The sequence below is a fragment of the Erpetoichthys calabaricus genome, chromosome 2, assembly GCF_900747795.2.
Source record: "Erpetoichthys calabaricus chromosome 2, fErpCal1.3, whole genome shotgun sequence".
In the NCBI taxonomy this organism is placed as follows: Eukaryota; Metazoa; Chordata; class Cladistia; order Polypteriformes; family Polypteridae; genus Erpetoichthys; species Erpetoichthys calabaricus.
In genome coordinates, this window is record NC_041395.2 from 164,225,574 (window position 1) to 164,248,523 (window position 22,950).

The 22,950-nt window shown below is 37.0% G+C and overlaps 1 protein-coding gene across 6 annotated transcripts; it reads right to left on the bottom strand.

Moving 5' to 3' along the window:
• Positions 1–2,118: 2,118 nt before the first annotated feature.
• Positions 2,119–22,448, bottom strand: gpr160 (G protein-coupled receptor 160). Of its 6 annotated transcripts, none has more exons than XM_028794732.2 (3): positions 22,006–22,448; positions 19,118–19,226; positions 2,119–3,007 (listed from the first exon to the last, which is right to left on the bottom strand). In XM_028794732.2, the coding sequence occupies exons 2-3, from the start codon at positions 19,161–19,163 to the stop codon at positions 2,460–2,462; spliced, it is 594 nt and encodes a 197-aa protein (XP_028650565.1). In that variant the 5' UTR covers positions 19,164–19,226; positions 22,006–22,448; the 3' UTR covers positions 2,119–2,459. The 6 variants fall into 6 exon arrangements, with proteins under 6 accessions (XP_028650565.1, XP_028650564.1, XP_028650566.1 ...); XM_028794731.2 differs by lacking the exon at positions 19,118–19,226 and adding an exon at positions 15,360–15,442 and having other exon boundaries at positions 2,119–3,556; positions 22,006–22,440; XM_028794733.2 differs by lacking the exon at positions 19,118–19,226 and having other exon boundaries at positions 22,006–22,447.
• Between the last annotated feature and the right edge of the window lie 502 nt (positions 22,449–22,950).

Sequence of the window (22,950 nt, forward strand, 5' to 3'; positions counted from 1 at the left end):
CCAAAAAAGTCTATTCAAAAGATCACGTCTCGTCGCAGGATAAAAAAAAAGTCTCGTCTGCCGAGATTTTTTTATTATAATAGAGAGATGGCAATCCATATTTACAATTACACCTCAAGAATTATAAATGTCTAGCTGATACACTGAAGAAAAAAAAAACCTATATAAATATATATAATGTAACAGTAAAAAGCTGTGGTACAATTAATGATTAAAACCTAGAAGTGCAGGTATATTTACATTTAAGCAGTGTTTAATTGCCAAGACCAATTAAACTAATTGTGTTTTTTTAAGTAAGTACATTACAGAAAAAAATTAAACAATATATCAGCTTGTAATTATAAGAAGCATTTTATTTTCTTTTATGCCGTATGTATAGACATTTTTAAATATTTTATTAGTATATATTTTAAGGAAATTTTAGTAGTTTCATGGTCACTAAGCAATAAGCCTATATAACTGTTCATTTGTAATTAACAAAATGAAATTAAACACCTGTGGTCTATTATTCAATTATAAAAATACACTTTTATATAGATCATAAGGCTTCTTTGTGTTTGGTTATGCAGTTAGTTTAGTGTAAAAAGTTTTTTTTTTTTTTTTTTTTTTTTTTTTTAAAAGGATAACGGGAAAAAGGAAAAAAAAATTTTTTAAAATTGCTTGTTGGAATCAGCCGATCAAGTAACATGAAATTGGTGATCGATATCTGCCTTTAAAATCTGATCAGAGCATTCCTAACCACATCCATCACTTGGCACAACTCTCACACATCCCCTCTCACATACGAGTCACCAGTTAACCTAACATGAACATCTCCAGGCCAGTGGCCACACCAAGGTCCTGGAACTGCAAGTCAACAGAAATATCCACTGTGCCGCCCTCAAACATTAAAAAAAAAAAAATTCTAGCTCGTTATTTCTTCTTTAATTTAGTAGTCTATGTATTTTCTCTTTACAATGCCACATCATAAAACTTTCCTGAATCACTGCATCTTTACAAAAATCTAACCAGGGAGCCTTTGCACCAGCTCATCTCACAATCCAAACCTATGCATTATAGAATCCCTTACTGACTTGATAGCACTTTATCTTCACGCAATGAATGCGTTTTCCTCTTGTAACAATCGGCCTCAAAAAGAAGCTACAGTTACATTTCCATCACCTGCTGGGGAAATGGATGCTGTTCAGAAGGTCGCCAGCATCAAATTGTATCAGTCAACATCCTGTTTTCCCACTCCGCTAATCCCAAAATGATGATGTACAAAACAGTACATCAGAAAAAAAATGTGCATTATTATTATTTGCTATACTTACACAAACAACAACAATTACGATGGATTAGCAAAAAGGTGATGGTGTGAACTATGGGTGACCTCTTCCCCCCCAGAGATGCCCAGCCACCGGACTCATCTAATGAATTCCCTCCCATCCAGAAGATGCACATGAAAACATTAATTCATATAGATTCAAACAACATTGATTGCAATTTGCAGATGTGAGGGCTGAATTTCCCATTCTATTGTTTTAGAAACAATGTTTTGTAATCTGAAGATGGTCATCACAATGTATATATTCTGCTCAGTGCTATCCCAATTAAATGGAAACCAGTTTTACTCACCAAAAGGGTCTGGTACAAAGTCCAAATTCTTTCCTCTGTGGACGTTCATATACTTAACCATCTTCTCGGTGGCCACCACAAATAAGTAGACATCCCATTTGCTTTCCCATTAGAGCTCAGAGAGCTGCCTTCTTGTTCCGTCTCCTGTGATTCTCTCTCCTCTCAGTAAGTGGTCATCATTCTTAACAGTCAGGTTTTTCCAGCCAGAAATGTCACAACACTTCTACACTGCCCTGGGAACAAGACACTAACCCTAGACAGTTGGGAAGCCTACCTGGCAGGTTCCTCTAAACTCATCCATAACCTGTAGCACCTGCAAGAATTCTGCAAGACCTCCAAATCACTGTGCAAAGTTCAGGCGATGACCCGAAAGAAGATTAGCCAGTATTCTCCCTTAACTCTGTGTAGCCTTGCTGTATTCTGGCCACACATCACAAACTGGATAATCATAACATATGGTGTATTATTGCATAATAATTAAAACTCTCAGACACATTCAAATGTGCAGAAAAATATTTATTCATGAAAATACACTGTATGTAAAATAGGTGCAGTTGTACTTTTTTATAGACCGCAAGCTTCTTACAGTGCTATTAACTCAATGCAGAACTGAATTTGCATCCTTCACTCTGAAGTCCCAGGAAAAGGAGATTGCAAATATATGTTATCAGAAGTGTTAATTATAAATACTATTTACATTTTTCAAAGTGTTGCAAAACTTATGGCAGGCCATCAATTGCCTAAGCAACTAGACACTTAAGCAGGAAGACAACACCCAGATTACCATTTTTAGGTAATTTTAACCTCTTATGGGAGAACTGTGTCTCTTATGTCATATTTTACTATGGTGTAATGATGACAGTTGTGATTATAGACTTACTGTTGCAAACACGATGGGTTTCGTTCTCCAAAGGGTAGGAAAAATTCCAGTAGCAAAACCCATCTGGAAAAGCAGAGCTCTTCATACCAACCTCCTGGTTCCTGAGCCAGTACACTGTGCCAATGAGGAAACTGTTGAGGAAACACAGCCAAGGAACATTCAAGTCCAAATATGCTGGGATATCTGCCCTTAGGAATAGGACAACTGCCTGCAAAAATAAAAAAGGCATCCAAGTGGCAAGAAAGCACAAGGTGATGTTTGAGAGAAGCTGCTTCCTCATAGCACCTTCCTCCCATTGAGATGTGTAAGACAAAGACCAAGCAGGTCCTTCATATAAAGACAAGCTCCCAAGAGACTTCATCAACCTTATAAATCCAGAGCGGCAGTAGAGAATGGTGCACAGCAGAAGAAACATTATAATAGTTGTCACAGATGAGCACTGGTGGCTGGTAAAGATAAGGCATTGGTACATGAACACATGAGACATGTCCTGCATCATTGGATGAAAGTCTGAAAAGACAAACACATAAAATAAAGCACTGATCCAAAGGGCTATAGTCAAAGTAACGCAAGTCATCTTCCTGGCAAAGCTTAATGGCTGTGTGTACAAAGGCAACATCAAAAAGTAGTCAATCCCAGCAAGAGCAAGGACAGGCCAGTGAAGTATTCCGTATGTGTAAGACACTATCTGAATAACAAGGCAAATGTGGTACTTTGTGAATCTGAAACCCAGGAAGGTGAAGTCCTCAAAATAGTAAATGAGGGATAAACAAACACAGAGAAGGATGTCAAGCAAAGCAAGAGAGATGCAAAAGTACCCCATAAAGCTTTTCACCATGTGCTGCAAACGCAGTCCAACAATGACTACATTCAGGAGGGATTTCCCAGCTAACACGAGCAGTAATGAGTTGATGTAACTAAGAATAGCCTCGGGAGCACACAGTTCCACATCTCCGGAGCAGTTCTGCAAAGCTAAGGTTCTCATTTTCTCCACAGGTTCTCGCTCCTCTCAGCAGTTGGTACAGATGCTCACGGGATATAGTTTGCTGCTTTTCAACCCTGTGGAATTAAATGAAAAATGTATGAGCAATTCACAATGAATGTGTATTCTCTCTAAGAAAGGGTGCACTAGGGCATTCAGGCACTGAAATCGTTTGCAGAGATAATACTCATGAAGCACTACATCAAGTGTGAATATGTTAAATCTATGAAGCAGCTCATTTTCTGCTCTTTCACTACTCTCAAACAAACAGCCTAAACAGGTCAAGAAATACATGAAGTGAGACAACAAGGCTGTATGAAAAAATATACTTCACTAATACAAACAGACTTTACATCCTAGAGGAAAATCAGCTACATTAAAATAAATTTCCTGAAACTTAACAAGAAAAAAGTCATTTTAATTTTTGGTAGTAAATCAAAAAGTGAGGACCTTAAAAGTTAAGTCAGGTTAGGTTAAAAAAAATAAAAAATAGGCGTCTTTTTTGATTCAGAGTTAAACTTCAAATTACATTATTAAATAGGCCTGGGTAAAAAATATTGATAAAGTCGATATTGAATAGAATTGGGACATCAGTGCCAATACTCATCCCTATTACTAAGACTGTATCTTTTTCCTGGTAATCCTGATAGGAGTGCAATGCAGTAATCTAGATAGCTAAAGACGAAAGCATTTCTTAATTCTCAGAATCTTGCAGTGATAATAAAAGATCTAAATTATGTGATGTTTTAAGTGAAATGATGCCAAGTCAGTGGCAATTATTCCAAAATGCAGCAGCAAAAAATTTCATTAAAAAGAGTAGATCTGAGCCATGTCTCACCAATCTTAGGATCATTACACCGCCTACCTGTGTACTTTAGGATTAATTTTGAAATACTCTTAATCGAATATGAGGTTCTATAACAATCTAGCACTTTTGTATATTTTGGGTTGCTTGTCTCCCTACATTCCTAATTGTAGTCTTGGATCCTCCAACACTGGCTTGCTCAGTATTTTGAGAATGAGGCATAAAAGAACTAACGGGGCAAATTTCTATTTCTTTGAACCAAAACTTTGGAATACTTTAATACTGGAGATACGCCAAGTCAATACAGTTGAAAAACTACTAAAAACCCGCCTCTTCAATCTAGCTTTCTTGATCATTTATTAGTAGCACGACTACGGGAGGGGAGGAGGAAATTGACTCTTTTCATAAAATGCAGTTCTTTTTGCTCTTTTATTGGCTGGTCACAAATCACTACTTTTATGCATTCTCTTTTTTCTGGTACTCTGTGGTGGCACAATGGACCACTACCCCCTGGCCCAAGTGTGCTGCAGTCTTCAGAGATGCTGGGAAGATGAAGAAAGCTAAACAGAACTCTCTTGTTAAAAGCGACACATTCATGGACTATAGAATGCCCAGGACTGGCGGGGTGGACTTTTTGGCTTTGGAATCCCACAAATTTATTTTTGCCAACATTCCGAAAATTGGGGTTGTTAATTACTGTGTCCTCCTGACCATAATTTGTAATTAAGATGGACATTATGAACCTCCACTATTGTAACTGTTTAGTTTTTACTTGCTTCTGTAACTCTGTTTATCAATTATTGTACGAGTTACATTCATGTGTAAAATGTGCTATATAAACTAATGTTATTATCGTTCATCCACTCATTAAAAAGTCATGAGCTAACTGTGCTTTGTCCTCATTTTTTTCTTCAGACAGTAAACTATCTAAAAAACAAATAATACGTCTGCCAGATCTGTAAGCAGTTTTATTCCACTGTTACATCAGTGCAAAAAGCATGTGCTATGAATACACTGACCTGACCATCCAGCTTCACGAATTCGATTGAATTATAGCATAAAGTTAAAATATTTTTCAAACCTGCTAAATTCAGCTCATTGTCACAGGGGGCCTGACCATGTCTCAGTAGCACTGTGTGCAAGGCAGCAAGCAATCAAGGGTAAGACTCATTGTACTCCTAACGCTGTGATAATGAAAGTATAAATGTGGAGGTCATTCTAAAACAACTTCTTACAGATAATCCTGTGTGTGCCAGATTAATTCTGAATTATCTGCATATTTTGTATATACGAAACTTACATGCATTTGCAAAAAACAGTCTATAGAGACAGTAAATACTAGGTCACTTCTATTTTTGTGTTTGGACAGCAATATTGCAACATGTGACTAGTACAATATTTGTACAGCAGCACTAAATCAAAGTTCTTTCTATCTGTCCATCTAATTATCCATGCATCCATTATCCATCCTGCTATATCCTAACTACAGGGTCACAGGGGTCTGCTGGAGTCAATCCCAGCCAACACAGGGTGCAAGGCAGGAGACAGACCCCAGGCAGGGCGCCAGCCCACCGCAGGGCACACACACACACACACACACACCAAGCACATGCTAGGGACAATTTAGAATCGCCAGTGCCCCTAACCTGCATGTCTTTGGACTGTGGGAGGAAACTGGAGTACCCGGAGGAAACCCACGCAGACACGGGGAGAACATGCAAACTCCACACAGGGAGGACCCAGGAAGCGAACCCAGGTCGCCTAACTGCGAGGCAGCAGCGCTACCACTGCGCCACCGTGTGGCCCCCATCTAAATTAAGGTGACCATAATGGAACTATAACAATAAGCATAAAGAGCATCTAATAAACAGTAACCTACTGCACCAAAAAAAAAAAAGTTAAGTTGGCCATTGTGCTATCCACTCATAAAGAAACTGAATTAATGAAGCACTTTACATTAGTTCCAGTCTTAGTATCAATCTTTAAAACAAGCGTGGATAAAATAGTTCCTTATCAATCTGCTATTTCAGTCAATTAAATTCACTTCATTCTTCTATAATGCTTTTCACTATATGGACATATAACCATCAGCAAAGTACATGACCATGCAGTAGTTACATACAAAAGCCAACATTCATCCTCTTCTAACCTTCTCCATTTTCTGTGGCCTGAACCTATTTCATCTTCATACTGAAACAGTAATAAAAATCATTTTTTTTAATGCAAATTCTAGTCAGGAGTGAAGCAAACCTAAGCAGTCATGCAGAACGTCTATATCCGTGTGTGTGTGCGTGTGTTTGAGAGAGTTAGACAGGACATCCAGCACATAGAGTAGAACTTACAAAAAGAAAAAAAAAAAAACTCACTGCAGCCCCATGGAATGTGCTGTGAAAAATCAGCAGAGGGGTGCAGGAGGACACCTGAGGAGTAGACGGCCTCCAGTATATCACAGGTGAGGAACCAAGGGTTAGACTATATGTTTCACATTATACTAGGCTGCCAGGAGAAGTGATGATAAATGTCAGTTGAGTAATGCCTTAAAAAATATAACACAAAATGAAGATCTATCAAAATATTGTCATACAGTACAACCACAAAAGAACAGTATTAAAAGATTTTTCAAAATCAAATTGAAATAATCAACACCAAAAGAGGAAATGCAAATGAATATTCAGTCATTTTCAATTTTTGTTCAATGACAAAAATTCTAAATCAATCCTATTGTGGATAAGTAACTGGCATGTTTCAAGACAATAATGATAACTCCAAAATGGGGAAATGTAAGTTGAAGCATCCTTTGTGTCATAAATAAAACACAGACACACTATACAACTGAACACTTAAAATGCCTCATCACTGAAGCCCCAAGAATAAACTGGAGAGATCAATCTGTACTTATGACCAAATGAGCAAACACCGCAGAGTCTAAGGGCCTGCAGCAGCAACAAAGAAACAGGCCAGTGGCACGAAGCACAAAGAAAAGATTGAAAATTTTGTACATAAATATTTGCATAGAGAAGTTCTCTTATGCAATCAAGGAAAATGGGAAAATATTTAATGTGTACTATGTTTACTATAAGCATTTCAACAATACATAACATTATTAAGGCACGCTTAATACTTGGTTAATTTTTGCACAACAGCACAATCTCCTAGTACCACACTTGCACATAATGCAGAAATTAAACTGGCATAGAAAGCATGCTATAAAAAATTCCAGCTGCTAAAACAAATGGTCTCTTCTAGATAGTTATCACAGTTATGCTTTAATGTAGCACAAAATATCAACTTAAGTATGTGAAGTAGCACTCTGCTAGCGACAAACTGAAAAGGCAGCACAAAACAAACAGCAGTTTCACAATGTGTCAGCTTTTGCAGTCTCTTTTTACACTGCATTTCATCTGTTCTTTTTAGTTCATTCCCCACACATCTCCACAGCTCACAATCTAGCTGGAGAAAAAGCAAGAAAAAACAGACACCTCTCATTATGCTGTCATCTAATAAAAAGAAAAATGACAAAATATCACACTGTGCTTCAGCTTCCAGGCTGAATTAGAACACACTTTGAAAGTATAAAAAAAAAAATCATATAGCCAATTTATTATGAGATGCTGACAGCACTGCGGTTGGCTGATGCCCTGCCCGGGGTTTGTTTCCTGCCTTGCGCCCTGTGTTGGCTGGGATTGGCTCCAGCAGACCCCAGTGACCCTGTAGTTAGGATATAGCGGGTTGGATAATGGATGGATGGATGCTGACAGCAGATGTGCAACTTCAACACTGACAATCTGGTTGATTTTCTCTAAAGCATGAAGAGTCATTATTGATTGGTTTCAAACGGAGAAGAAGATGCAGTAATGAATTAAGGACAACACTTAATCTCTTAATCTCCTCACTGAAAATTCTCAGAAATTAATTGATACAAGCAGCAGATATGTTTGAGACAAATCAAAGATTACAGAGTTATTCAAATGACAACATTAAGCTGGTATTTCTTCTTCTTCTTATTCACATAACACATGCCATACATTAAGCCTTCTGAATTGTTTAGTAGTTAACGGTCTTTCTTCTAATTTGCTGGAAAACCTGCAGAGCTTCTACATTTCTACACGGTGCATCTTGCAATTAAATATGCCCACTGCTGTTGCTTTGCTTTGTCTCACATACTGTATTTGTTAAGTAGACAGTTACATTTCTTCAGTCAACATACATCTACAACCACTATGACATGACACAAATGACCTCTGTCCATACCTTCTGAAAAGTTTTAAAAACTACATACTTTTGTAATCATTTTAATTTCAAGCAATTAATCCTATTAAATATTTTAAATTACAAAATTACAAATATTAAACAGTAGGAATGGCTAATAAGTAAAATATGAAAAGACACAAGAGCTTTGTTAAAAAACTAACAAAAACAATGCCATTAACCACATTTGTTTTATGTTCTTGACAATACTGTTGCCTTTCAATTGTCATAAATTATTTTTCCTCTGCCCAGTATCCCTTGTGTCAACATAATTTACACATTAATCCCAGTATTATACTAACAATGTGCTCAGAAAGTCTATTGCCATGAAAGTATGTCTCTACATAGTGCCTATCAATGAACAAGATCAGTAAAAATGCAAAGCTCGGCTTTTGCTGGGAGTGCACACATCTCTGGCATGTGCAATGGTGGAGGATAGGACAGGGTCCTAGAGGATTAGGATAAAGTGAAGCGCTTTATGTTTCTGCTGCAAGAGAATGAGATCCCTAGCAGGTTTTTTGCCACCTACAAGTGTAGTTGATTACAGGATGTGATATCTTAAAAAACAACTCCTAAGAGCGAGTAGATGCTTGTGTTCAGTTATTGTGTGGGACCAGGTATAACATTGTACCCAAACGTCTGACACTACAGAAATTAACAGACAACTGCAGATTTCTTAAAGAAAAAAAAGTCAGAGTTGAAGTTCATATGATGGCAACACCCCTTTCTAAATGTTTGTTATTTTGTAAGAAGTTTACAAAATAACAGGAGAGAATACTAATGTCCTTTTAGCAAATAATCTTTAGAAAGATAAGAGCACCACAAATCTTAACACTGCCTGCAGAAGAAAGATCTTCGCCAAGCATAAAATCAAAATTAATGCAATGTTATACCAGCTGATTTGGTAATCTTTAAACCTTTTACAGGTTTTAAAAGGCACTGAAATACAGGAAGTTTTAAATTCATCTACTTATTCTCTTGAGTAGAAGGCAGGATCTAGCCCAGGACAGGGTGCCAGTCTGGCAAAGTACATAGTCACAAGGATATTGAACAGAAAAAGAAAAAACAGATCAAATCACTACTCACAGGCAGCAGCAGTGAGAAGTTGAAAACTCTTAATTGGTTCCGGCCCTGTGAGAAGAGATGAAAGCCTTGTGGGACAACATTACTGTCATCTCTCCTAAGGTGAGATTTTAGCCCATGGCCCTTCAAAACAAGGCAGCGTAGAGCACCTGGGATTGCACTTGCTACAAATCAGTTGCTGCACACAACTTCTTCTAAGAACTACATACACTCTTACTGTCCAACAAAAGATTCAGAAACAAATTATGAAGTATATTCCTTGACAAGAGAGCTTGGATTTGGGCAGGACCTTGGTCAAACTGAAGAGACTCGACATGAAATCCTAGGCATGCATGCATGCATGCACAAACAAGAAAAAAAAATCCATTTAGGCTCAACAACAGTAAACTCAAGGGAATAGCAGTTTTTTTTCTGTGAAGGCTCCAGGGTAAATAATTGCTCTGTTTAATTTCCTCAGCACAAAATGTTACCTGCACCTGGTGTGATACTTATCCTCAGCAGATAAGCGCTCTCAACAAACAGCCCACACAAGCGACCAAATCTCTTCAAAAAGTGTTCTACTCATTAAAATAAGACGAATGGAAGGCAAAGAATTAAAGTGCCATTAGCACAGAAGCTACCTATAAATGCTGAGAAGGCTTACAGGTAAACTGTTGAGAAGCAAGATCCAAAAAAAAACAGGCTAAAAGTGGTCATCAGATGCAACCCCTTCTAATGCGCTGTTTGGTGTCAGCAGAACAGCAACAATGTGCTGATCTGGCTTTATGCATCTCCAGTCTAGACAGAACAATAGCCCAGTGACGACTTCTAAACTGGCTCACCAGGCAAACGAAGTGACTGAAAAAAGGTGTTCCTCTGTGTGTGAATTGCCTAAAAGCCTAAATGCCTATGGGAACTAGGCACATGTATACACTTATCAACAACTTCAACATGGGGTACAAACAAGGGTGATGAAGACAAGCTCATCACTGTAAATCAAGCTCTGCAATGCAGTTTTTGTTTTATTTTACACAGCAGCAATCCAGAACACGTTGCTGTGATTCTTGATAATTTAACAAAAGGCTATTATTTACATACTTTTTTAACATATATTTAGGAAGCATTGCACTAAAACTGCTGGGCTTCTTTTGCTTTTTTTTTAGTGGTTTGCCTCATACAAACATACCTTTTTTGTATTCTGACATCTCTGAACTCCACCTAAATGTTTAAGAAATTGTGTTTATTTGAATTTAAAATACATACAACACATACTTTAGCTAGTTATTTTACAATCACTGTCATATTAAGCAAAATGTCACAAAACAAAAATGCAGCAACATCACTTAATGTTTGAAATTTACAATGTTCATATAGAGTCAATGGAAAAAGTTCTTCTGTTTCCACTTGTCAAAACAGAATGACAGATCTCTAACTCAAATTTTGATTGAATTGAATTTTAGATGCAGTATCTAAAACAGGATTTAGCAAAAGATAGTATTCACTAATATAGTGACTATTTAGCATAAACTACAATTTTTATAGGATCGCCTACCAGATTAATAATGGTGCAAGTAACTGTCTAGTTGGATGCATTTTTGGAAATATGTACAATTTAAAATATATATCTAAACTGTTTGTAATTTGTTTTTTACTTTTATTCCATCCATCCACTTCCTGAATCCACTACATCCAGTATCAGGGAATATGGGAATAGGCACATGTGTCCTGTTTTGGACAGGTGTCACTTCCAAGGCTGGCTCTTACAATATAGCCAAGCCTGCAGAACTGCTTACAGATCCGTGAAACCCAAGAAGTAGACTAAGCAGGATTAGTAATTGGATTTATGAATGTTCAACATTAACTTCATTACCATACTTTCATAGCCAAAGAACCTAGATAACCAATATGTTACACACTGACATTTATATGAACTTTTACTCCACTGCCTAAAAAAAACTTTCACAGCTCCTTTTGTATATCATGTTATGAGATGGAATCAGTTAAGTACAACAACCGCCACAAAATAATTTACATACATGCTTCCATTATCGAATCCACTCAATCCAATTCAGTATTATGGGAAGCCACACCAGCGGCAGTGGGGAAGAGGTGGGAAACAACACGGGACAAGCTACCACTTCATTATACTGTACACATACAGAGGGCAGCTTGAAGTGATTAGTAAATCTGACCTAGAAGTCTTTGTATATTTGGGCATAAAACTCACACAGGCCTGGGGAGAACATGCAGCTTCTACACAAGCAGGATTCAAACCCACAATGCCAGACCAGCACAGTAGAAGCATTACTCACTTTGCTACAGTGCTTCCTACAAAATAATGTGCTTTTAATCATTTTTGACTAATTAATACATTGTCACACTATGTCAAAAGCAGACATTTCTAATCAACTTGGTTAAAAAAAGTTTTTTTTGCATGTACAACTCTCACTGTACAATGCAGATTATTAAATTATATAGTGTTCTTATGTATGATGGTTTTCACTGTGAAAGGCACTAACATTTTCAGGGTTGTACAAAATGTGGGTTTTCCTAACATGTTTACATAATATATCAATCAGACCTTAACAACAAAATATAGAAATTTCACTGGAATATTTACTGGAAAGACACTGTACCTTAGATAACTTGCTAAAACAAAATAGCAGGATCAGATGTTTCTGCAATTTTTGGTGAATAAAAGAGCATTTGAAAATTTAGAAACATCATTAAGGAAAACCCTGCCCAATTCATTGGAGTAATTCCAATGTATGCACACAACACCTTACTTACAGTACTTCAGTATTGTCTAGTGATTTGGCCAAAGCAGTAGCGATTCAAAATTTTTCTTAAGTAAAAATAGGAAGGAAATTGAAGCAAGAGCCACTTACCCTTGCTCACTGAAGCAAGAGCCACTTACCCTTATCACCTATACCTCTGATCTATGACCCTATTTTGTAGCCTTTTTGTTTCCCAATCAATTATTTAAGTCTGCTTTCGTAACAAAGTTTTTGCAGCACCCTATTTATTTCTAAATGCTATAAACACTTTCACTGATTAATTCATTATTATTGTTTATTAATAATACAATACCTTTCTAAGCCTATGAGCTTGACACAGACTTATGTTTAAGGTACATTTATTGTGTCTTGAATTAGTTTTTGAGACAAGCTCATTTCTTCCATCAAACCAGTAAAAATTCTTGAAGACAACAAACTAGTAACCACGGACCGCACAGTTTTACCTATATGCTTTGCTGTTCATACGATACCAACAAACTTCTTTTAATTTGAATCAATGTTTTACATAAAACCTTTCTACAGTGCACATTACAAAATATTTTATTAGAAAATATACAAGGATGTCACAAATTAACGTAATAATGTCTCAGAAAATTATTGAGCCAAAATAAATCAAATGTCCATCCATCCATCCATCCATTTTCCAACCCGCTGAATCCGAACACAGGGTCATGGGGGTCTGCTGGAGCCAATCCCAGCCAACACAGGGCACAAGGCAGGAAACAATCCTGGGCAGGGTGCCAACCCACCGCAGTAAATCAAATGTGCAACAGTTATTCAAACTGCAACTTCATAAGTTAGGAGTTTAATAATAAAAATAATTAGAATTGTCCACAGCACAAAATACAATTCTATTTTTGTACTGTACTGGTTATGACATTTACCTAAAACAAAAGGTCTTGGTTTCTAAATTTCAATTATCAAGGTTTTTGGACGCACTTAAGGAGTGTAGGCTTTAAAAAGTACAGTAATCTAAGTGGATCATTGACTGAATCATTTACTTGGAAATACTTTTCCCAGTTTACAAGGATATTTTACTGTTCAAAACTGGTTGCCTCCTTGGCATCAAGAAAGGGGCGGTTGTGCCTTTCAATAATCCTTAGAGCTCCATGCATCTGATAATTACTCATACCAAACTACTCTCGAGGAGATAGGGCAGAAAAGGAAAAATTCAATACCGCTTGAAGACCTAAGCTCCAGAAATGCACCTGTGCATACCTTGGTATATTTGTCTGTAAAGTAGTGATATTTCAAGTGCTATACGCTGGTGGGCATGTCTCGTCTCCTCTACCATTTATAAAATTCTCATGGCTAGACTATTAAAGTACAACAGAGTAGGACGACGTATGGACTGGAACTCTGCCGTTTGCAGATGACGATTTCCTCTTAGCTTCAAACTGATTTCAAAGCACACTAAACTAATTTGGAGCCAAGTGTGATGCAGATGGGTTAAGAATCAGTACCTCACAATTAGAGATCATGGTCCTTAGACTGCAATCTTGATGTAACGCAAAAACAAATGAAAAAAAAAAATCTTGAGAAGTTTGCATCTCTAAATGAGGTGACTCCGTCTGAGTGTTAACCATCTTTCACAAATGCAAGTAGATCACACAATAGTTTGGGGGTCAGTGGCTAGAAGCTCATTTAAATGAACCCTAAAACTTTTTAGTACATGAGCATCTGAAATTATAACATATGCTCTGTTATGAATACATTGAGAACTTCAGGTGCACATGCTTTATTCTTCAGTGCTGAATGCTTAAGAATGCCTGGAACTAGGTAGTAAAGGGCCTTAAGAGGATGCAGATTACAAGAGAAGGCTTGGGGAGTCACAGGTCAATAACAAATAGGGATGTCAGAATGAACATCACTATCTGAATATAATTCAAATTTCTCTATGATAATAAAAAAAACCTGGGACGAGATGAGACTTTTTTGGCTGGGACGAGACGTAACTTTTTCAGAGAGATACTTTCATGTCCCGCAAGACGAGACTTTGTGCCAAGAGATTTAACCACACCCGGGGCCAGAAATAAAAGACAAAGAGTAGATGACAAGGTAGAACATCGTAAAGAATTCAAAAAGGGCACGATATACATGCAAAGCAGGTTAGAGATCATGAAAGCATTAAAATTCAAAAGTCTCAAAAAAATGGTGGTAAAGATCGCATTAGCACAAACAAACAGAAATTATTACTTGGTGAAATAGTAGAACAGCGAAAAGAGATTGAATATATTGTTCGGATTTTAACTTTAAGTCGGAGACTTGCAGATCGTCTAATTCATATTGCCATCAGGGAAAAGTAGTGTTTCTTCCCAATGAAGAGGCATATCTGCGAGAATTAAAAGATTGTTTGGTGAAAGTGAAATCCACATACATGAGCGGCAGAGACGCGAAGTGGTTGGCAAGCAAAGTAAGCAGGGGGGCAAAGACCCCTAGTCTATATAAAAAAAAAAATCTTATTCAAAGTCAAATGCTGACTGTAAAAGAATGATCCCAACTTCAGCTTTGTGTAACTCCAGACAAGATATGCTGCAATACCTTTGTATTTTACTTGTGTTTTACACATCAATTCCACAATCAGTATATTTAACAGTCTTTAATGGTTAGCTTGGCCAGATTTTCCTACCACACTGATATGCTTCTTGGTTAATGGGGATACTAACAACAAACTCTAAAGCCTTCTCCAACAGCCTGTTTTGCTCCTTGATCCTCCTCTGTTTTATTCTTGGACACGAGAACCAGGATTATTTGTTGTAAAATCATTTATAAATCATTTGTAGTAAAGAAAAGCTGGTTTCCCTTTTCATTAAGGATAATGAGACAGAACTGATTTTTTTCTTATTTTCCTATTATTATTATAATGTCTTTAAAAATCACCATTTTAGAGAGCATTTTCAGTGTAAGGAAACCACATTTTCCTGACTCTATAAAGGTAATAAAGCATGCCATTTAGTTTAGTCTCACCTGTTATTCTTTGACTACTGCCACCCCACTCTGCAAACTTATCAAATCCAGGTGCTCCTTACACTTGATTTACCTTCCACAAGCTTTTAGGTTTATAAACAAAAAAGAGAAGAAAGAAAGAAAGAAACAACAATAAAAAGCTTCACTGTGTATATTTTTATTTAGTAGAAGGATTTTAACATTCCTGTTATCAAAACTGTTATGACAAAACAAAAAATAATAATATGGAGGGAATACTTAAAGATCATTACAAAGCAACATTTAGTTCTTTCACTAACTCCTTTTGTGAAACACAAATAGATTTACAGTGCCATAAATTGCAAAAAAATATGGATGGGCACGTACCTCACATCCCATAGAAAGGCTTATAGTAGAGTGGAGGACTGGAGGAGGGGGCAGGGTATAGGAGACTAAAGTAATGTGTGGAATTAACATATTTAACATATTTAAGTAATCATAAGCAAATTTTCATGAGTTTGAAATATACATTACAGGAATGAAAAGTCTCTCGGTTCCACTTTTCTCTTTGACCATGTCATTTTCCATGCATAGTGCTCAACACAATGCACATTAAATACAAATGTACATGTAGTAGAACTTTTAACCTTAGCATGAATATAAATGATTTACTTTTTTTAATATGAGTATTCAAACCCTAATTTTGTTATAATTTGACAACGCTAGTATGCAAATCCACATAATGAAGAGAATTAATATCCATCTACAAATCAGAAACTATTTTGAATAGTTATAATGAAAATAAATAAAGTTTAAAGAAAGGAAAAAAAAATGGAATTTATTGCATTTTATTTAGGCTTTTGACACTAAGGCAGCTAGCTGCATAGTTGAGTGTTGGCCATGGCTAAATTCTAAACCTGCTTCCCAAGCATAAGGCTGGTAGAGACAGCTTTTACACCCAAAATCTTCTTACCATCTGGTTAAGCACATATGTTAGATACAAAGTGCTTCAGTTTCCAAACCAATTTTTGGTACAGCAGTGTTTTTAAACATTGCCCAGTTTTTTAATACAATGCAATAATGTAGTTCTTGAATAACAAAACTTGTGGATACATTCCATTTTAACTTCTATACTATATAAACACTGCTTACAATGGCCTGATTAAGGACGACTGTTTGTGGCTTGTTGATTTCTGTGAGTAACTAGACTTGTATGTAGAGTATCTGCATATCAAATTCAATATTATCCTATCCAAAATAGAGACATCAACATTGATATAAATACATGTACATGCAAAAAAGAAGTGGTTATCACTGCATTTCTTCCTCTTTCTCAAACTAGAGCTCTTTTGGCTATAATTAAACAGGAACTAAAATTACAGCATATGAACAAATATGCTGAAGTATTACATTCATTTCTAACACAGTTCCCATTTTTCAGATAACTGCTAATCAAATCAACTTTCAGTGTTTAGTCATGTGTGGTAATGTGCATGAGTGCTATAAACATGTACTGTCTGATAATGGTCTTGAAATCGGACTTCACGCAAAATGAGAGATAAAATAAGATGTGACCTTATACTTTACAAATTACCTTTCTTGCCACTTAAATCATAATGCTTGATACTAAGAATATTAATCTTAATAAAAACAGTTATAAAAAAAAATGACCATAATTAGATAGATAGATAGATAGATAGATACTTATTAGATAGATAGATAATTATTGTTTTAACTTCATCTTTTTAAGCTTCTATGATAATGCAGCTCATTTATTTAATTTACTCAATTTCAGTTTTGGGTAATATGAAACAAAAATGTATTTAAGGTAGGATTTTTTCATTAGTTCAATATCAACCAGCGTTTACCCTTGTTTACATACATTTTAACTATTTAGCTAATTAGCTTATTTTCAGAAAACAGATATTGACTAATTACTTAATAAAAATCAGTTTACTACATTATTTAAATAATCACATAGGAATTTTCTAAACACAGATTTCCCATTTCACGTACACAGGGTTTTAAAATCTACCCTGGCACCACTGAAAACAAAAAAAGGAACAAACTCAGGATTGAATGATCACACTCTTTATTAACAGACTATTTCGGAATCATCAATGACTGTGCAAAAAATCTTTAACATGTAGGAGATACAGTGGTGTGAAAAACCATTTGCCCCCTTCCTGATTTCTTATTCTTTTGCATGTTTGTCACACAAAATGTTTCTGATCATCAAACACATTTAACCATTAGTCAAATATAAGACAAGTAAACACAAAATGCAGTTTGTAAATGGTGGTTTTTATTATTTAGGGGGAAAAAAAATCCAAACCTACATGGCCCTGTGTGAAAAAGTAATTGCCCCCTGAACTTAATAACTGGTTGGGCCACCCTTAGCAGCAATAACTGCAATCAAGCGTTTGCGATAACTTGCAATGAGTCTTTTACAGCGCTCTGGAGGAATTTTGGCCCACTCATCTTTGCAAAATTGTTGTAATTCAGCTTTATTTGAGGGTTTTCTAGCATGAACCGCCTTTTTAAGGTCATGCCATAGCATCTCAACTGGATTCAGGTCAGGACTTTGACTAGGCCACTCCAAAGTCTTCATTTTGTTTTTCTTCAGCCATTCAGAGGTGGATTTGCTGGTGTGTTTTGGGTCATTGTCCTGTTGCAGCACCCAAGATCGCTTCAGCTTGAGTTGACGAACAGATGGCCGGACATTCTCCTTCAGGATTTTTTGGTAGACAGTAGAATTCATGGTTCCATCTATCACAGCAAGCCTTCCAGGTCCTGAAGCAGCAAAACAACCCCAGACCATCACACTACCACCACCATATTTTACTGTTGGTATGGTGTTCTTTTTCTGAAATGCTGTGTTCCTTTTATGCCAGATGTAACGGGACATTTGCCTTCCAAAAAGTTCAACTTTTGACTCATCAGTCCACAAGGTATTTTCCCAAAAGTCTTGGCAATCATTGAGATGTTTCTTAGCAAAATTGAGACGAGCCCTAATGTTCTTTTTGCTTAACAGTGGTTTGCGTCTTGGAAATCTGCCATGCAGGCCGTTTTTGCCCAGTCTCTTTCTTATGGTGGAGTCGTGAACACTGACCTTAATTGAGGCAAGTGAGGCCTGCAGTTCTTTAGACGTTGTCCTGGGGTCTTTTGTGACCTCTCGGATGAGTCGTCTCTGCGCTCTTGGGGTAATTTTGGTCGGCCGGCCACTCCTGGGAAGGTTCACCACTGTTCCATGTTTTTGCCATTTGTGGATAATGGCTCTCACTGTGGTTCGCTGGAGTCCCAAAGCTTTAGAAATGGCTTTATAACCTTTACCAGACTGATAGATCTCAATTACTTCTGTTCTCATTTGTTCCTGAATTTCTTTGGATCTTGGCATGATGTCTAGCTTTTGAGGTGCTTTTGGTCTACTTCTCTGTGTCAGGCAGCTCCTATTTAAGTGATTTCTTGATTGAAACAGGTGTGGCAGTAATCAGGCCTGGGGGTGGCTACGGAAATTGAACTCATGTGTGATACACCACAGTTAGGTTATTTTTTAACAAGGGGGCAATTACTTTTTCACACAGGGCCATGTAGGTTTGGATTTTCTTTCTCCCTAAATAATAAAAACCATCATTTAAAAACTGCATTTTGTGTTTACTTGTGTTATATTTGACTAATGGTTAAATGTGTTTGATGATCAGAAACATTTTGTGTGACAAACATGCAAAAGAATAAGAAATCAGGAAGGGGGCAAATAGTTTTTCACACCACTGTAACTGGAGTAAGTGGCGGAAACTCACTTGAACATACAGATAATATGTAAACTCCAAGCAGACAGTCAGCCATAGGGTGTGGGGACCAGGAAGCAAAGGTAGCTTTTACTATTGAATACTGTAAGTCCACTCTTTCCTAGGTTTAACAAATACTTCACTTAGTAAGCTAAACATAACTGCTTAAACAACTGCATATATAACTCAAATATTATATAATATACAATTGTGACAAGCAGGTACTTGTTTTGACATAACATTTGAACACTTCTCGTTTTATTAACTGTATTGCTCTTGTACTGTATTCTGTTTTTCTTTTATAATGAATGGAGTAAGACATGGTGTGCTAGTAGGGCTATCTATGGTCACAGTGGGACAATTACAGAAGCACCATATAGAATCAAATACAATTATGTATATTGTGTTTATAAGAATCACTTATGAATGCTTTGAGATCACTTTTTCTGGTCTGCCACCTCTTGAATCACCAATATGAGTAAAACCCCACATATAATATACTGTACGACTTGTTTTAATGTCCAATTATGCCAATTTTTTTTTTTTTTTTTTGATTTTGATATACTTTGTTAAACCCCGGAGGGAAATTGTCTTTTCGCATGACCTTTTTTTGGGGGTTAGAGCACAGGCACGGTCAGCCATTGTACAGTACTCTTGAAGCAATTTTCAGGTTATTAAGAAAGAGTCTTGCTCCAGGGCCCAACAGGGCAGGATCCTTTCTGGCAGTAATAAGATATGAACCGGGAATCTTCCAGTTACCAGAGCAGATAATTTTTAGTGTCTCCCCACCCCTTATTTTTGGCCGTCTAGACCCAAAATAAAACTCATTTGTAAGCTATTTTGGACCATATTTTCTGCAGGAAATTACACCCTTGTGATAAAGAATAAACCAATAGGTGTCTTCAGCAAAAACGATTAAAATGACTTGAAGCTGTGCATGTCACATGCAAGAGACCCCAGGAGTCAAAGTTACACTTTTCACACATCTTCAAAAAAAATCAGGATCAGTCATTTTATGCTATTTTGAGGTAGCTGATCTTGGATAAGGTCATCTTTTTGATATTAGAGTCTTTAATGGTGGTCTTAGCCCTCTAGGAGCCACTCCCAGAAGGTTAAAAATGACAAATGTCAAACATAAGCATTTGGGCTTTCATTTTAGAATATTTCAAAGGTCAATAATTGCGAACACAATGTTAATTTTGATCCTTTACTAGGAATCTATACTTCTTTTAGGCCTCAATAAAAAAAGAGAAACATCAGAAATTTCTATTAAAATCAAGAATATTAGACTTTAAAATGTGTGCTTCATGTAAAAAGTTTAATATTCCAAATATCTGATGCAACTATTCTTTTTTTATTATGTTCCTCAACCTCATGAAGTAAATCATAACCATTTTTTATGAAAACCTCAAATTAGGGCAGCTTACACTAATTCAGGCTTTTTTATTTTTATACATTGAGTTGGTGTACTGAAGTTTACAGCTACAATTTAATGTTGATGTGAGGTCCAGTTGCTGTTGAAAATAATTTCACATTTTTAGATTTTACAGACCTATTTAGAATCCTCTGTGCAAAGGATCAATAAACCATCAGTTAAATCAAGGCAATAACTTGGAACAAAAAGTACTTATGCTGTAACATTAATGTAACATTCTTAAACCTGTATGAACCAATTCAGAATCACGACAGACCAGAGCTAGCCCTACAGCATTGGGCAACCTGGCAGGAATCAGCCTCTAATGCGGTATGCCATCCCATCACAAGGTCCACTTACACACACAACGAACATTCACACACAAGTCACGGTTTAACATAACACACAGCTTTGTGGAGATATGAAGATCAGTGTACCCTGAAGAAAACTGTTGTAGATTTCAGACATATGGAGAACACGCAAACACCACAAAGGAAAATGACCAGGTGTGAAACTAGAACCTAAAGCAAACTGTCATTTGGACCTGGCATGAACTAATCAGCTTACTAAATCACTAAATTTAAGAAGCATCAATATTCTACCAAGGTACTACAAGTAGAGACCAGTCCTATATGGTAACTCATAACATTCTGGATGAATAAAATTATCCACTCATCTTCCGAACCCGCTTAATTCAAAGCATGGTCGGTGTGATACCAAAGCCTCTTAATCAGAAAGCTTCGGGCACAAGGAAGGGACAAAACCTCAACAGCCCATCGCTGGGTGATATTAAAATCACATAATTTTAAAATCAAGAGACATGAAGGTTACCTTAATATAAACGACTGAGAGTAGTAATATGCAGTTACGCCGTTTTTGTCAAAACGCACTGCTGCAATTGGTGTTTAGTTAATAACATTTCTTGTATTATCAAGCGTTTAAAGTTCTGTGAGTGGTAAACACATCGCATAAACTAAACAGATCTGAGAGCTGGGCTTTTAATCTGGCAGGGAAGCGGACAAAGCACCGCACACTAGTAGAAAACATACTCTGCAACAACGAGACCTCCCCATCTGGAGGGGAACTACAATTTTATATTTTCGTTACGTACGAGCCTAACACAACCCGGAAGTCTGAACAGAATTAACGACAGAAAATGATTTATCTCCACTGCCATCACTGATCAAAGTTCATCTGCTGGGACTTTATGATAATGAAGCAGCATATGGTTAAGTTAACATGTGGACAAACCCGGGAAGAAGAGCAGAGAGACCGAGACTCAAGAGGAAGAAGGTGGCATCGACAACACCGTGTTATCGGATTGTAACGTGCGACTGGGTGCTAATTTGAAACCACCAGCTTTCCTTCTGGCTAGATATTTTCAGAGACCCAGAACTCACGTACTACAGATAATTCATTAAACCAAACTTTCACAAACTCCGCCAAATGGTAGTAGACAAGCGATGCATATTTCTCCGACGCCTACCTTGCGTGAAGCACATCAGCCGCCAGGTAAACGATATTCTTCTGAATACTTAGCTCTCCATCCTCCCGCTGTCGGCTGCAGGGACCAAAAGGATTTAAACATGGACACGTAGATGTGTGCAAACTCGAAGAAAAGGGCACAACAACCTGGAGTGGCTGTCATGCAGCGCTCGACTGGTTCAACCTGTTCTACTGATTTCGTAAAACACGTAAAGCCGTCGAAACTCCTGTTTTCAGCTTAGCTAAGGCGGGGGCGCGAGAGAGAGGGGTGGGGACCTGTGGGACAGAAGCCCACGAACTGAAGTGCAAATCCAAAGCAGCGAAAATCAGATAAAAATGTGTATTTCTGTAAGTGATGATATTCAGAAGTTTAGCGATTGTTTAAAGAAACAATGTACAAAAATCCCGCAGGCAAGGGATGTGAAGACAGGTGCGCACAAACTGGCGTCACCCGGCTGTAGTCTGTTGAGACGTGAGCTGGTGAATTAAAAGGGTTGGGAAACAATTTAAGGTTAGATCTGTGTGTGTGTGTGTGTGTGTGAGTGTGTGACAGTGTTTAACTAAAAAAAAAAAGCTCTTAACGAGTTACAGATACACGATGTGAATTCTAACAATAAGTAACAACTGGCATACCGTATACAGTGGTGTGAAAAACTATTTGCCCCCTTCCTGATTTCTTATTCTTTTGCATGTTTGTCACACAAAATGTTTCTGATCATCAAACACATTTAACCATTAGTCAAATATAACACAAGTAAACACAAAATGCAGTTTTTAAATGATGGTGTTTATTATTTAGGGAGAAAAAAAATCCAAACCTACATGGCCCTGTGTGAAAAAGTAATTGCCCCCTTGTTAAAAAATAACCTAACTGTGGTGTATCACACCTGAGTTCAATTTCCGTAGCCACCCCCAGGCCTGATTACTGCCACACCTGTTTCAATCA

What these genes read in the sequence shown, in the direction of transcription:
- gpr160 (XM_028794729.2), bottom strand. Translation starts at nt 3,482, where the DNA reads ATGAGAACCTTAGCTTTGCAGAACTGCTCCGGAGATGTGGAACTGTGT.